Source organism: Anabas testudineus, chromosome 13 (genome assembly GCF_900324465.2).
Source record: "Anabas testudineus chromosome 13, fAnaTes1.2, whole genome shotgun sequence".
NCBI lineage: Eukaryota > Metazoa > Chordata > Actinopteri > Anabantiformes > Anabantidae > Anabas > Anabas testudineus.
In genome coordinates, this window is record NC_046622.1 from 4,997,828 (window position 1) to 5,014,283 (window position 16,456).

A 16,456-nucleotide genomic window follows, 5' to 3' on the forward strand; every position below is an offset into this window, starting at 1 on the left:
TCTAATCTTGCTACACAATGAGGCCTTTATGAAGCTGGTAAACACCTGACCCCCAGAGTCAGAGGCACCTCAAACTTTTCCCAAGTGTACTTAATGGAAAGTGTCTCATCTTCCTGGACTTGCACATGTATTTTTTGTTACACATTTATTTCTGATTTGTTGTGTTAATTATTTTTCACTTAGCATCTCAATAAATACACAACCTCACCATCACAATGAACACAAAAACACACACTGTCATCCCAGTAATAAAGACCAGCTTTATTTTGTCGTCTCGCAATAGCTAGATACATTAAAGGCTTTTACAACAAACGGATACAAGTGGTAGAACTGACAGCTGAAATTATTTCTGATCTGTAAAATGTTGTCGAACAAACACAGCATCACACATTGAAGTAATCATCATTTCAGCAAAACCAGTTTTCCCTTTCCTGTCCCTGCACAAAATTATTACTAATAGGACTGAAAAGTGCCTTGCTGTGAGATTGTTGCAGTTTGTTTTTGTGTCAAATGTGACAAAACAGTTCTATTAAATAATCTTCTAGCATTATCTGATATTTAAAGAACTAAACCGACAACTATTTCTGCAGCTTGTAGGTTTTCTATGTGTAAAATCTGAAAAATATAATGAAATGACTCATGAATTCCCAAATGAATAAGCTTCATTCTGACGAGCAGACTCACATACTCTACAGACAAAACCCAAAATCAAAACAATCTGCTTGGGGGGAAAGTCCCATGACACACAAATCGAATACAAAATGTTTAAATCCAGTACTTGCACAATAAAAACACACATATAATACAGTAATATCCACTCTTTATACTATAGTTAAATCTGTCGCAGCTCTTCTAACAGCAGAATTGTCAAGTTTCTCATAGAGATGAATAATTAGCTCTGTTACAACTACCACTTAAATCATAAGTGACCTGAGGTATGGAGCAGTCTGTGAAGAAGTTTGAGAAGGCCAAAGTGCACAGTGTGTTGTCCTCTACGGGCCCAGCAGCAGCCTCAGTAGAGTGACAGTAGAGAGAGGGCTGGGCCGGGCCTGTGCGCAGGCTCTCTCCTAGTTTCTTAGAGGGTCCAGAGCAGCTAGTCCAGGGCTCGGAGTAGAGGAGGCCACCAACTAAATGGTGAGAATCGTAGGAAGCAGGATCCAGGCTTCCCACCTCCGGCTGCACCCGGAGAGGCATGCTTTGATAATGGTCCTGCTCACTGATCATGTTGCTGTAATCAGGCCCCAAGAGCTCAAAGAATTCTGCAGCCTCAGGATTTCCTCGCTCCAAGTCCTTCAGCGTCATCCCAGATGTGGAGCTGACTTTGGAACAGTTGGCAGGCTCGGTAAAGAAAGAGGGGGGCAGGTTGCGATGTCTAAGGGGTGGCTTCTTGGCTTTTTCACCCCTTATATCCTTCACAGGGCTGAACAGAGCTGCCAAGCTTTTGCTCTGCAAGTTGGCCTGGACCCCATCACGCTTGGGTAGAGTTTTGCTCTGCAAAGGGCTCGGCTGAGCTGGTGGGGAACCCTGTCTTTTAACAGGAGCTTCTTCTACGTTTCCTGGCGTTATGATGCCAGTGCACCTTTTGATCTGCTTCTGTAGATACTTCCGGTGGTTGACTTTCCTTTTAGATTTCACTGGCTTGTCCAGAGCCAGCTTGATATTGCTGGAGGCTGAGTCTATAAAGCTCAGCAAGTCCCTGGTGGTCTCTTTGTAGTCCTCGTCATTTTCTGCCTCACCCAGAAGACTCACCTGCAGACTTTTCTCCACGTCGTACTCCATCACAGAACCAGGGAAGCAGAAATTCATGAACTGAGGGTTCATGATTGCAGTCTGAACAGCCATTACTCTGTTGAGCCCAGAGGCTACACCTGTGGCATCACGATCCCTGAAGCAAAAGTTTCTTCAGACCATTTTTTTTTTTTACAAACTCTTGGTCCTGATGTTGCTCATGAAGTTCCTGTAAACATTGCAGAATACAAGTGACCGGCTCTGAGGAAAGCAAGGAGATCTTTCAGGGGGCTGGACGAATGATGTCAGAACATCAAAGAGGAGGGGCAAAGGGACCGCAGGACTTAACTCTTTGCTTGTGCCCGACCACCTGCATCTAAGAGGGATTTGTCTGAAATTCCCTGCTGAGTTGAAGACAATAACCTCTGTCAGAACTCTCCGCCTATAGTTTAACTGTTTGTGTGTGCTCTGAACCAAAAAACGCTTCCATGAATGTGGAGGATATTACTGTAACAGTGAGTAGAAAAGCCTTTAAAATCCAGCTGGAAAGTTGTTTTGCTGGCAGAAAAATACAAAAAATCTCAAAACAAACAACAAATAAAAAGTTATTTATGGGATTCCTTCGTTTTCCAATTATTATAAACACCATTGAATCATCATGCTTATTTACGTGTTTCATGTCCATTAACAAAAGTTCACTGACTTGTAGTCAAATTATTTAAAATTTGAAAAAAACTCCAAATTAAAATCTGAGAAAAAAAAGCCTTCCAATGTGAAAAGACATCTTTTCTGTGGGAAAATCTTTGTGCCCAAACAGATGCCACTGTTTGGGAGAATCTTCCCAACTGTTTGCCTGTGTCTTAATCTGCTCATGGCAAAAGTTGATTTCTAGTGCATTCCCAGGCCAGTGGGAATTTCTGCCCTGGCCTGACAACTATTATGGGCTGCCTTTGACATAAAGCCCTACAGGGTCTAAATAGCCTCTATTCTTCGCCCAGCAGTGAAAGGGAGCTTTGTGCCAGAGATTCATTAAATTGCACCTCACAGCCCCTTCGTAAAATGGGTCTCAATAATGAACAGTCGATTTAACTAGAAAAGCTGCCGGAGCTGTTAAATTAAAGGGGAATAAAGTGCAGTTCAGGCTCAGTGTGCCAGAAGAAATGTTGACCTTAAGAAATCCTGGGTATGAAACTTCTGTTGTAAACAATAACGTATTTACAGGAAGCATCTTGGTCAGCAGTGAATACAATGGAGCATGTGTTGCGCTGCCAGCACTTATCCCAATTCAAGTGGAATTTCAGTTGCATTTCAAGTAAAGTTTGAGTGACAGGACCGGTGGACACAGTTTAATCATACAAGAAAAACTGCACATATTGTTTTATAATTTGTTTACAAATCAGTTTCCGCCCGTTCCATCCTCTGATTTCATTTATCACTCTCAGATTAAAGTTTGAGGTGCTCCTGCAGCTGAATTATTTCAAGATGGCACCTCTTAGAAAAGTGTCTGTCGAGGTGAGACACTTAGGAGTTGGAGGAATGAATCAGTGAGCGTGCAGCGAGAGAGCGAGGCTGTTCAAAATGTCTTTCTTATGTTAATTTCTGGGGGGAAAAGGGACAGTGAAACTGATAGCACTGATCTAATTATCTGTGTCCTAAGTCTATGACGGCAAAGAAGTGGAGAAAAACTCAAACCTGAGAGAAGCAAATGGTTATAAAACAAAGAACAGTTTGCAGCCAATAAAGAAACATATCCTTGAAGTCATGTGGAGACTTGAATACTCAGTTGAACTCGTTTCACCAGGCCTTACATTTGTCCGTATATTTGCAAACTCTGGATTTGTAGTCCTGTACAGTAAAGTGTAGGAGGAAATTGGAGGTCACCTGCAGAAGTATCGAGTAACATGGCTTTATTGGAGGAGCTGAGCCCTTTTAACGCCTGCCCAAACTCATTTTGCCATCCTCTCTTTGCTAGAGGCACAGTTTTGGCAAAGTGACATCATCACAGTCATGGCAGCCATAGTCCCCTTTTTTTCTAGTCAAGAGGCTTCGGCTTTTGTGCTGGTGGGTCATTCACATCCAGGAGCCTGACGCACAGACCCCGGAAACAAGTTTCCTTTGTTGCATAAAGGCCGAGAGGGTGGGTGGGGATGGGTTAGTGGTAGACTAGTCTATAAGATTTATCTAAACTGAGAGCACAGCTGAGTTGGTTTTGACTTATTTCAACTCTTAACACTTCAAAAGCGAAGCTGATTATTATTTGTGACCCTTGGTGGAAGTTTAACTGGGGGAAGATCATTAGTAGTCTGCTGTGTCTTCTCCCACAAGTACACAGCTTCACATTGTTGATATCGTTGTTAAACATCAGCCACCACCACACCCTGTGGGTCTGAGAATTTACTTATTCAGCAGCACCCAGCCCCAAGGGAGCAGGGAGCAGGGTGCACAGTGCGACATGAAGTGACACACACAGGCTTAATCTCTTCCTACTAGTGTGTGGTCCCAGTCTGAGACAGGGAAATACTCCGAGTTAGGGTCGAGCGAATACTAATAACACCTTTGATTGATGGCCAGTGTCAGAGACTAAGAAAAGCCCAGCAAAATTAATGACCTTTCAAAGTCCTGAGAATAGTTTAAGGAGGGCAGTTAGTGGCAGAGACCCTGTCCTCCCCCATGTTTAGTTATGTTTCTTTCTCATATTCAGTGAAGTCTGTGACAAAATGCTGAGAAGTCAAGCTTTGTGTCTCCTGGTAGAAAATCAAACCGCATACCACCACAGGACATGTTCCCCATCTGCTTTACAGGGTTAAGTCATGTCAGGAACTCTTTCTTTAAAAGAGGAGGGCTAAAAAAAAATAATAATAAAGGAGCTGGTCAGGACTGTTAAAAGGAAACGACAATGCTAAAAGGAGTTCTCATTGCTGTGTAAGTGTTGTGATCTTCGCATGCTGATGACTTCGTATGTTGAGTCTTTTATCCTGACATTTGAAATTAGAAAAGGAAAAGTCTGTGACCTCATGCTGAACTACAAAGGGCTTCCTGGTTCCTGCCAACTTCTGAATCCACTCTTAACCCTTCCATCAACCCTTCTCAACCTCTCCGGCACCCCAGGAGTTGTATTAATAATATTATTAGCAGGGGGGGAAAACCAAGGCCTATGAGCTGCCTTGGGGCTGCAATTTAGAGCCTTAATGGCAGCCGGTGAATGAATGTGTGCCAAGGGGAATCCCACAGGTTGGTCTGCAGGGGTGAGGTCAGCAGGCGTAGCTGCAATAACCTCCCTTCACACACTTTATTGGCCTCCTCCGATTGGGTTTTCATTAAATCTCAAGCACATGCAATTGCTCAGTCTCGGTAGAAGGGACAAGAAATCCCCAATATTTCCAAGATCTAAAGAGTCAGCTGGACAAAACAGTACCTACACACTACAAGTTATTAATAGAAACATTAAAGAAGACGCTGTGTATAACTGTCTAACAACAACAAATCAAGTTTAATATTACACTCCGTGCAAAGGAAAACGTCTTCTCCTGAGATTTATTTAAGTGTTAAAAAAGCACATTACAGCATACACTGATTATAAAAGTAGAAAAACACCCAAACAATATCAATGGACAGGAATGAAAACCAAAAGAAAAGGAGCTGACTTTAAACTGAACAGTAGCTCTGATTGTAACAGTGACTGAAACGAAGAAGACATGAGCTAGAAAGCCGAGAGGCTGTAATCGGCTTCGACAAACATGGGAGCAGAGACAAAATGAGGATGGTGCAGTCTTCTGAAGATGATAATATGAGGAGTAAACAAAGTATTTACACTGCAGTCAATATATTTTACTTCAACAGACAGACTTCTTCTGCTCATAGGACAGAACTGTACCGTTCTAACTCCAGGCTTTTGGAAATATACAGTTTGTCATAAAGAAATGGAGTGGTGTAATTAAGATTTTAAAAAAACACTCAAGTGAATGATACCGTTATTAAAAGTGGTGTTGAACATTTTAAATAGAAATAATAATTCAAACACTCGAACACTGATTAAAAAGGACAAACTTTGGCATTATGACAGAGAGAGCACCCTGTGTGTGACACACCATGTCATGCAAATTAAAGCTAACTTGTGGATATCCCTGTCACGTAGGATTATGCTGCTTCTAGAGACTAATGGGTTCATGCAATTCAAGGAGTCTTTTTAGCCTCCTTGATCCACTGCTTAAAATACTTCACCTCCAAGGAGCGGGCTTCACGAACTGAAGGAGGGTCGCGGTCATTGCTGTAGCGGAGGTCCAGGTGATGGGCGCCGTCAGGAATCATAATGGAAACCAGAGGACCTGTTAAGTTGTGAGTCACTCCACCAGCCGACCACGGATCGAGTCCACCGTTACTGAAATATAACAAAGACATATACGCTATTCATGTGTCAGCTTTTATTGCCTATAGTTAACTGTTACAGCTTTGTAGCGTCTCATATTTTTGTGTAAAGGTCTGTGGAAACAAATTTCAAAAAACGAAAACAAGGCAAGAAAAGTATTTACAGTAGAATATTTTATTCTCTTGTTTCTTTTAAAGCTTTTATCTGCCGGGTTACGTGAGCTTTACAGGGGAAGTGGTGCCAAATGAAAAACCAAAACACTGTTACCTTTAAGTGACTGAACCACAGTCAGCCCTTTCTGTCAGTGCTGTTTTTGATGACTGGCATATATTAGAAAAAGCAGTTTGAAACAATGCTTTGAAAACTCACATCAAGCTTCTGTTAGTCTGACCGTTTTATAGCTCCCCAGAAGCTGCTAATTGGCATTCAACCTAATATGACCGACCTGTGTTTGAGATAAAGCTACATCAGACTCCTCCTGGAGCTACCCAGATGGCCATTCTTAATCTTCCTTCTTGCTGCACTAGACAAACCCAGAGACCCTTCTCACCTGAAGATGATGTTGCTGTGAGAGGCGATGTCCTTCCCCCCATAGACTGTGCCTGCCCAGTCAGCTCGTGGCCTGACACCAAACATGGCATGGCACTCATCAGAGAAGGCTTGGAAGTTCCACTGCTCAGGTTCAAACATGTCCTGGACGCCATCTGTGCACATGGGCATCACCATCTCTGTGCAGGCCTGCGGACGAAACATAGTGCATGTATTCACTGTGATAGGAAAGCTGTCCGCCGACACATCAGTTTGTTCTGCTTGACAAAACTGTTCCCTGCGCTGTTACCACACCTGGTAAAACCAGCCGAGTAAACCGAGGCTGCCCGTTGCTGTCTGAGATGTGTTGAGGCACGAGGCGCTTCCCGTGTAGTTATAGTAAACTTTTGCTGCTTGAGAGACACCGTGTAGCAGCTGGTGGTCCGTTACAGTGGAATCGAAACCAAGATACTTGCACACGACCTTGAAATAATAAGACACGAACAAGCAACACAAAAACAAAATAAATTAATTACAAGTTTGTGATTAAATTACAGTTTAACCGAGCTGTGAAAGCTTGGCTAAACTGCCTCATGCATTTTCAAGAGACCTATCAAAATATCTAATTCCCTTACATTCAAGTTGTTTACAAGGCTGAAGATTGCTTTTTTTTTTTTTTGTGGCCAATAAAGTGTTTTTCCTCAGAATAAGTGGTGGCGCCTGATTTGCATATGAAATTCCCTGGAATGAACTTGAATTTATGGCTCTAATCTTGGCACGAGAGGTAAAAACGTCCATTTACTTAAATGAAAATGAGCATTTAAAGGGTTTTATCTCACTTCCACTGTCTTGTTTGACCGCGGTTGATTTCTCAGAATTAACAGTGTGGATGATAAATATTTGAGTTTGAGCTTTTGTTTGATTTTGCTCTGTGTTGTTATGGTTGCAGCAGCGGAGTTGGCCGTGGCTGTTGTTCGGCACTCTTTGTGAGGAAGAGAAACTGGGCTTTCTTGTTTTGGAGGTTGGAGGGGAGCTGCGCTAGTGTGGAGTCTGTTACTAAGGCTTTTGTCTGCAGGCTGGGGAGGAGTTGGTGGTCGATGGATGAGGAGGGCCACAGACATGTCTAACCAAAGATTTATACTGTGAAGTAAAAAAACACACTGCAATTGCTCCAAAGCATCTTCTCCTTACTTTTCAGATAGGATTAGGCTTATACATTCATCTCTGCCAACAGATTTCCCTCCTCTAAAACCCCAATACCCCGTTCTCACACTCACTCAGATAATCACATTAGCTTTGTCATTAAAAAGCTCCTCTTTGCACCCACTGCCTAAACCGCTTAAACCACCCATAGGGGTCGCATACATTAAAGGAACGGAGCCAAGAAACTCAAAATGACCATTTAGTGTTTGTTTCAGCTAACATGATCCTTCCAGACAGTGGCTAGATAATAAAGCAATAACAAAAATATATCACACAACGTTTTCGAAGGCTGTGTGTAGAGGTTGAAGCAACAAACACAGAGTCGGGGGGGTCAATAGCTGAGCTTAGTATATGCACGAGACATGCCAAGGTAGAATACACTGCACCCAAGTCAATCAGCCTCTGCACTGTCCCAAGTGTATTTACATAAAACAAAAGGGCATTTTTTTATGCTGACAGCTGGAAAAAGAGTTTCTGAAAATTATTTTTAGTCAGATTAAATAGTTTCAGTTTTCTTTCCTCCAGTTTGGCTACTGTGATTCGTTTTTCACATCAAGTGTCTGGTGAAGTATTTGTAACAGTCCCATTCACATGAGAGTGGTGAACCTTTGTTTAATTGCCTCATGAGCTGCACTGGGCAAATGTCCTCTTTCTGCGGTGCCATGTGAACGTCCTAAGAGAAACACCTCAGAGATCTGACGGAGTGTGCAAATGAAAGGACTATTGGTACGAGAGAAGAAAAGAATGGTGGCTTACTTGTAGCTGCTCATCTAAAGAATACTTAAAATCTCAAAGAAACTAGATCCTTATGAATATTAATGACGTTAATTGACAGCTGTTGTATACAAAAGCTTGGACGACCACAACAAACACTTGTAACACAATCGGCTGAATCACACATTCATTTCAATTAAGGAAAGGCTGTCGGGCCAAACCAGGCGCTTAACCAAAGGAAAACAAAAGTTGCAATAAAGTATAATCGTTTGAAGTTTAACTAGAACATTTATTGAATAATTTTTGGGGCCATGCAAGATGTTTTCACACCAAACCTTTTAAATGCAGTCTTGAATCTTTACAAAAACTGATTTTTACTGATGGTTGTTGGTACCTGGATCGGCCAGGGAGGAAGTGGCTGGAGAAAATTGGCTTCATAGGGGTAGTCCACCATGGCCAGATTCACCCAAGTCTCCTGAAGCCAGCCCTTGAAGACGATGACATCAACTGGGCTCTTTAGAGGAGTGCATAAACTGAATTCTTCTGACAGCCACTGAAGTCCAGACGCTTATCAAAAGAGAGCAGAAAATTAATACTTCAAATCTCCAGAACAGGAGCAAACGTGTGTTTAACATCTGCACACACACACAAACACAACTCAGTCCATCTTTTTGGTTAAGAGCCATAACAGAAATCCTCAAGAAAAACCGAACTGACAGCTGATAAAAGAGAAAACTTGAAGCAGAGCATTTCTATACTTAGCTCAGCCGCCCAAATTAATGGCTGTGAAAATACGTTAACCATTAAATTTAAATCCAAGAGCAATTCTCAGCTTTCATCCCAAGTCTCTGATTTGGTTTCTCCTTTTCAACTATCACATACTTGGTCCTAGATCTTAGATCAGAATCTGAACCTTTTGGGACAAATGAAGCAGAAAAGTCTAACAACACAGTGACTGGCTGAAAAATGAAAACACCTACATTCAGGGTGTTTTATCTTTTTTAATAATGGTTGATAATGACACGTACCATGCTGTCTCACTTTAGTGTTATTAGAGAAGGGAAGTTATTGATCAGGATTATTGTGAAACATTCGACCCAGCGTCTGTGTGACCAGGCTCCTATAAACATGTCTGTGACTGTCTGTAGACTAATAACATTTACAGCACATGGAGAAATTCTTCCCTAAGTTGTGACTGATGGGAAAGTTAGGAAATTTCATTTTGAAAATATTTGATAAGGATGAAAGGGATAAGAGATAGATTTGTTGGCACCACTTTCTACTAAGGTATCCTTTATTAAGTTTTTATGAGCTGTAACTATTCCTGGCAAGAGACAATTTTCAGTTGCCAGGTTGTGTACCATCATCCTTTAACATGATACTGTTCATCTATCCTCTCAGCCAACTGCTAAATAAATACGAAAGTGCCAGCAAATTGAGTGTTTGACCACTAAACATTAAGTTAAGACCTTGTGGGACTGGTGGGCAAACAGAAGAAGGAGGTCGTAGAGATAGCAACATCAAGTATTGAAATGACTAAGAACTATTTCAGTATTTCAGTATTTACTGTTGGTGTTTGTTCGTTCATAATGCTGTGATAACATTAAAGTACCACCTTATTCCTTCTGTTTATGGGATCATGTAAGAGCTGCAGTCAGGAGATCTTAAAAAGCCACACTTTCTTATTTGTATCTGAGCGAAATAATAAAAAACATTTAATGGATCCACATATTCTGCTCACAGTCTGTCCGCCGGAGAGGATCTAGTTTTTATACCCAGCAGTCCTGCAGGTTTTAGTAACAGCTGTCTGGTTTCAGACTTTAGTAGACAGTTGCATCACTTAGCAAATGTGGACCATATGGAGAGGAATTCTTAAAATCCAAAGTCCTTCCTCATAGATGAGATTTCAAATGGTTAATTTATCATTCTGAATAATTCATAAGTCATTTTTCCTACAGATGACATAAATCAAGCCACTGTGACTGGATGACATACCGCTGGAAGAGACATTATTAATAGCATTCCACGACTTTCTGACGTTTGCATCACAGTTATGTCCACTTCTGGCAAAGTCCTGCGTTACTATTTTGTAGAATTCTCCACATGGCACCATACCAGGAAACTGCCATATTGGTGCGGAGGACGCCAGGGCTCTGAAACACAAGAAGGATAAAAACCATTTCTTCTGATTTCCTCTCAGAATGATACATGCTGCACATCTACTATCGTGTGCAATAGCCGAATAACACTTGTGCAGGATGTTAACTGAGCCGCCACAGTGATTACAAAAGGTGGTATGAAAGTCAAAGCGTTGCTGATTATAATTCTGAAGCCTAATGCCTCATACGTCTGCAGTAGCTCTTGTAAGACAGACTGCACAGATTCATCCTGCTGTCTCAAATGAACATCTGGTGTTTATTATAGACATTCCTTTGCCAACAGGAGATGATGAGGACAAAACTTAGACAGAATACTGAACAAGCACTCTGCTTGAAGAAATCTGAACTCCCGCTTTGTCCCTCGAGTGTCCTTTGGTGTGAAATTGCACCATTATGTCATCTCTTGATATTCAGAGTCGTTCTTTTACTGTTTAGAGCTACAAATAAACAAAGATGGCTTTTATATATATTAAGGTCAGTTTACCTATCAGGTCCACACAACTGCAGTAATATCTTACCCAACAACTACATGGGGGTATTTCATCCTGAACCAGGCAGAGAGCATCCCTCCGTAGGAACCTCCAACTGAGATGACAGGGCTGTGCTGAGCTCCAGGTAAGGTGCTCTTCAGGTTTTGAATTAGTACTGCAAAATCTGCCAGGGCCTGCTCTGATGTCAGGTAGTTCAGGTGTTTGCTGTCCTGCAAAAATGAGGAAAAACATGCTATGAAACATATTTAATCCAGTTCAAGTTTGATCCAAACACGTATGACTGCACCACTATGTGGTATCTCCACTTACGCTGTAAGACTCTTGTCCAAATGGCAGGGATTCTCCATAGTAACGGTGTTCTGCAAAAACCAGCATGGCACCAAACTCCTCCGCAATTTCCCACATGAAACCCTGACGGGAAAACAATGACAGATGCTGAGTTAGACCGAGGATTTGGTGCCATGTAAAAACATATTAACTGATGGGATATTTACAGTATTGTTGCAGAACCAGGTGATGTCGCCTTCATTGCCGGTGTAGAACAAAATAGGTCCTCCAGGCGGCTTCCAGTGTTTGTCAGCCACAAGGTATCTCTGTTTGAAGGTGCCATCCTCTAGGAATCCAAAATGATCAATCTGTAACAAATAAAAATACACAAATGGCTTGTTTAGATTGATTATGAGAGTGTTCAGTGTATAATATTAATCCGTATGCCTGTGTGAAATGGTTTTTGTATTCCACAAAAAGAAGACTACACTTTCAAAAAATTCTCTTGTCTCCAGGGTTGAGGATTATGCCACAACCTGTGACCTTTCTCCCTGACATGAACAGTGTTTCACTTGTTTATGAGCTGCCTGTGCACTTTAATGTCTTCTAACATTATCAGATTCAGCCGTTGTTGAAGTGTCGATTCAGTGCCATTTGAGGCCTGTATCACAAAACATGAAATCTGATCTAAGGATCAGTAAAAGATGACAATGCTCTGCGCATCTCGCAGGACACTGCACACATGAACACACAGCATTTCAGAGGTGCCTTCCAGTCCAAATTAACTGGCCCCATGCCTGCTGCAGCCTTGTGAAATGACAGGCCCGAGGTTGAATTCTTGGGTAATTAGCCCCAATTTGTATAACAAAAATGTCCGATCCAGTTTAAAGGATGCCACATTAGTTCCACTTTAGATGAGCGCTGAGATATCCTTTCATCAAACCTCAGGGATTCTGGGGTATCTTCTCCGTTCAACTACATTTCTTGTATTTTTATTTTTTATAAAAAGGCAGAAAGAAACCAACAACTTCACAGAGGAGGCAACCCCATGAGGTCACCGAGTTCCCTAACCCCTGAAAAAGCCCCAACACTTAATACAAAATGTTTTTGTTTTGTTTTTCCCCTCCTTGCTGTCTTCCCTCCTCGGTGCAAACAAAGGAGGCAGCAATTTTATGAGCCAATGACAGCGAAAAGATTCTGGCGCCTCAATGTGTTCATTCAACCCTCGACTCCTTCACTTGGCAGCGCTCAGTGCGAGGGCACCATGAGGCAGTTTAAAAGAATAGTTTGCCAGTTTGGCAGCACAATAAGTTTCAGTCGCACTGACCATCAAAAGAGTAATGTTAGAATTTTGTGAACAAAGCCTTTAAATTGCTTCATGCCATTTAAAAAGTCTCACAAGTTGTTTAGATTTTGGGCAATTTGTTATTTTTATTTTATGTTCTCAGCTAAGAAAGCCAACTTTGCTCAACGACTATGATCTAAATGCCAAAACTAACGCGGTTGAATATAAAAAGCACTTCATGCAAAGGACCCCCGGTGAGTACTGTATCACTTGCACCCACTCAGTATGCAAGACACAAAACCCATGAGGATCAGTTTCATAACAAATCCACCACCTGATAAGTAGTGCCACCAAGTGGCTGCTGCAGACAGGACCTGCAGGCAGCAGCCACTTAAAATTCGCTGCACATGCTCAAAATCTGCTGGTACCAGTACGTGAATAGTGGAACAAATAAAGAAAGCTGCATTCTGAGCCCAGGAAATGGAGACATGTGGGAAACCATCACCCCCCCACAGTAAACTGGTTAATTTAGAGGATGCTAAAGGACACTTCCATTCATTGTCTGGAGGCAAAGTGCAGTCAAGAGGATTTCCTCTGGACAACTGCTGGATCACTTGGTGCTGTCTTCACAGCAGCCCGTCACACAGAGAGGAGCAGAAAAATATTGCATGATTGACGACGCTTTGTTTTAGCATCAGACTCTGGTACCGAGAAGTGAATTACAGGGATTTGATTTGTTGTACCAGTCGAGAAGAAACATCTCATTTCTTGTGGACTGGCTAACAAAAACACAGAAGGGAGGAAATGGGCTTTATCTTCTTGTCAGCTTGGCTGATTAGACAGGATGCCGTGGGCTGGACCAGGTGTGGAGCATTGTCCTCAAACCCCAAACACACACTGTATGCAAACACAGTGCTTCGAGCGGAAACTAACGCTTCTGTTATCTAACTTATCAGAAATCAATGAAATAAATGTCCTCAGAGCACAAAGTCCTGTCATCTAAAGTCGTGTTTTGTCTGATCAGCAGTCCATAAAACATAAATATGTTAAATTTATAACGATATTAGATCAGTAAAAACAGTAAATCCTCATTTTTGAGAATTAGTAATCATCACAAATTTGGCATTTAAGTTTGAAAACTTAATTATCACAATACTGCCTTGATGTCTAAGGCAGGGGTAGACAGCCCCGGTCCTGCTTGTTTTCTAACTATCTCTGTCCTTCCTGCTGTTGATTACCTGGATCAGGTGTGTTCAGCCAATCAGGAGCTGTACGTGCAGAGATGGTTAGAAAACAAGCAGGACCGTGGCTCTTTAGGACCAGGGTCCTGCCAGAGTATTAAATATAGGGGTAAAAACAGACACAATGATAGGAAGATTTAAAGGCTGACGCCTTAGCATCGTTGAGTGAAGGAAGAGGAAAGTAATCAAGACCCGTACAGGTCCAGTCTTGTGGTTGTAGTAGACGTGGTCACAAGACGTGTTGAGTTCTGCTATGTGAGGTCTTATTCTCCTTTAAGTAACAGCGACTGAAAAACGTAAAGGCCGAATGAGTATCGCACAAACCACCCTCAGGTACAGTCTTTCACATCCTCAGGGCCGTGGAGACCTTTAGTTCTGGCCGGGGGCCAGTAGGTATAGTTAGAGCCAAGAGTGAGGGTTCACTACAGGAAGTCAGAGGGAAACGACTATTGTCTGCACAAAATACACACTCACAACGTCTAAACGTGCTTTAAGTGTGCTGCACCTTTTTAGAAAGAGCAAGTGATGTAGATATTAGTAAAGACAAAACAATGAAGCCAGATAATGTAGTCAGTAAAAAGCTGAGCAAAACATAATTAACAACATGAGCACAGTAGAACAAGCAGTTTAAGGTTTAAACAGGAAAACTTAAAGTTATAAAGCTCTGAGCAAAAACAGGAACAAAAAATAGGAAATTAATTTTGACTGTCATGCAAATGACACACAAGTGTGAGAGCTAGTAAAGAATTAGTTTATAATCACCACATAATAGCAAATATTTTCAGAAAACACAATTTACTGATCATACACACTGAATTATTTGATACCACAGGTGGGCATCGTTTTATTTTGTGCCATTATTGCTTTTTTATACCCTTAATTCAAGCACTTCCTCGTTCTCTACACAAATAAAAGGTGAAGTGAAACAGAAAACACTGCCTATAATTAATATTTCTTAAAAGAAGGAGTTTAAACTCACCTTCTGGTCAAAGTACAGTGTTTCATAGATGATGGGAGTGTTGTTGGAGTGAGGCAAACCCCCAAACCGGGTGAAAAGTTGGGATTTGAGAGCGACCACGTCCAAACAGACAAAACTCAGCGTCAGGATGCAGAAAGCTGCTCGGTCCAAAACCGGGATCCAGCCTCCAGCTTTCATGGCTGCTACTGTCCAACACAGCTCCCACCAAACTGATCCTCAGCACATGATAACGAGGTCACATCATCTGCCCTGCACTGGGAAAGGAGAGACCTGTCCCGTCCAAGAAGGAAGTGAAACTCTCCTGTCAGCAAATCCTGAGGTGCAGCATGTGACCTGGGTTCAGTGCAGCTGCAGAGCAGGTCGCACAGCTGCTGCACAGCTGGCTTCACTTCCAGTAGCTTCCCTGCAACCTAACAACTTTCATTTTTTAGCATTAGCCACCTAGCAGTTAGCACAAACGAGAGACAGTGCTGTTGGAAATGTGCTCGCTGGGGTTGATGGGAGTCTGAGTTCCACATGTGCACGGTGACGCCGGTATACCGGAAGCGTAACGCTTACGTTTTATTTTGAAAGTGTAAACCGGAAATGTTTCTGTTTTGTTTTTGTCTGTAGTATGGTTGCTGTGATGTGCTCAATCTAATAAAAGTTGTCTTTGCGATACTTTAATTTTGTTATTATTTATTTTTATCCAGGAGATAGAAGTGTGTCAACAAAAACGTATAAATACACACTGGCTATACTGAAAGTCTTATTTTGAAAGTTTTGAAACTATTGTCTGGTGTATTTCACCATCACCACTCTTTATTTATGTGCTGATGTTTTTAACCTAATCAGTAACAATCTCAATCAAATCTTCTAATTTTTATTAATATTAAATTAAGATTTATTAATTAACAGTTTTTCATGTGTGTTTATCCTAAGTGGCTGCCTGATGACTGTAGTTAATTGGCTGCATAATAAAATTCCACCATCTCTGAAATAAATAAAACAGATACTAATTATTAATATAATGCAAATTTCAGCAAGACTTATCTTTTTTCTATTAATTATTTGCACGTGGTGCAATTTTTTATGCTATTACTTTAAATAAACTTTAATACTAACATGATTATAATAATAATAATTGTGATGTATTTAATTATCTGCATTTTAGTAGGAAAGTTAGTAGGAAAGAGAAGGAGTTAGGATTATAACAAATATTCAAATTAAAATAATCAGTTGTATATGGGAGTGATACACTCTGACTACCTGTCTGACTTGTGAATGTATTTATGCTGCAATCATCAGCCCCAAGAAAAAACATAACAAATACAAGAAACGTAGTGTAATTATTTAATGTTAATGTACACAGTAATTTTTTAGGGATTATTTTTTTTATACACATAAAGTTAAAGAAGCACAATATCCCAATAGTGTTTTTCATTGTTACCCATATTGTGTTAAAGAGAAGATGCAAGGGATTAACAATACATACCTGCTGTTAAAGCTAAAGCAA

At 41.2% G+C, this 16,456-nt stretch overlaps 2 protein-coding genes across 2 annotated transcripts; both read right to left on the reverse strand.

The window, feature by feature from the left end:
• Positions 1-247: 247 nt before the first annotated feature.
• On the reverse strand, positions 248-5,104 carry LOC113166477 (protein FAM181B). Its single transcript, XM_026366628.1, has one exon. The coding sequence runs from the start codon at positions 1,840-1,842 to the stop codon at positions 877-879; it is 966 nt and encodes a 321-aa protein (XP_026222413.1). The 5' UTR covers positions 1,843-5,104; the 3' UTR covers positions 248-876.
• A 95-nt stretch (positions 5,105-5,199) lies between these two features.
• prcp (prolylcarboxypeptidase (angiotensinase C)) lies at positions 5,200-15,445 on the reverse strand. The gene is made up of 9 exons (XM_026366614.1): positions 14,962-15,445; positions 11,684-11,824; positions 11,499-11,600; positions 11,217-11,398; positions 10,535-10,692; positions 8,934-9,106; positions 6,938-7,105; positions 6,645-6,832; positions 5,200-6,106 (listed from the first exon to the last, which is right to left on the reverse strand). Exons 1-9 carry the CDS (start codon positions 15,136-15,138, stop codon positions 5,902-5,904), a joined length of 1,494 nt encoding a protein of 497 aa, XP_026222399.1. The 5' UTR covers positions 15,139-15,445; the 3' UTR covers positions 5,200-5,901.
• Positions 15,446-16,456: the final 1,011 nt, after the last annotated feature.

Bases quoted from the DNA above. Each gene is read 5' to 3' on its own strand.
- LOC113166477 (XM_026366628.1), bottom strand. From the start codon at position 1,842: ATGGCTGTTCAGACTGCAATCATGAACCCTCAGTTCATGAATTTCTGC.
- prcp (XM_026366614.1), bottom strand. From the start codon at position 15,138: ATGAAAGCTGGAGGCTGGATCCCGGTTTTGGACCGAGCAGCTTTCTGC. The intron at 10,693-11,216 runs GTAAGATATTAC...CTTGTGTTTCAG, and splicing joins TACCCCCATGTAGTTGTTGG to AGCCCTGGCGTCCTCCGCAC. The intron at 6,107-6,644 runs GTGAGAAGGGTC...GTTATATTTCAG, and splicing joins CACAGCAACATCATCTTCAG to TAACGGTGGACTCGATCCGT.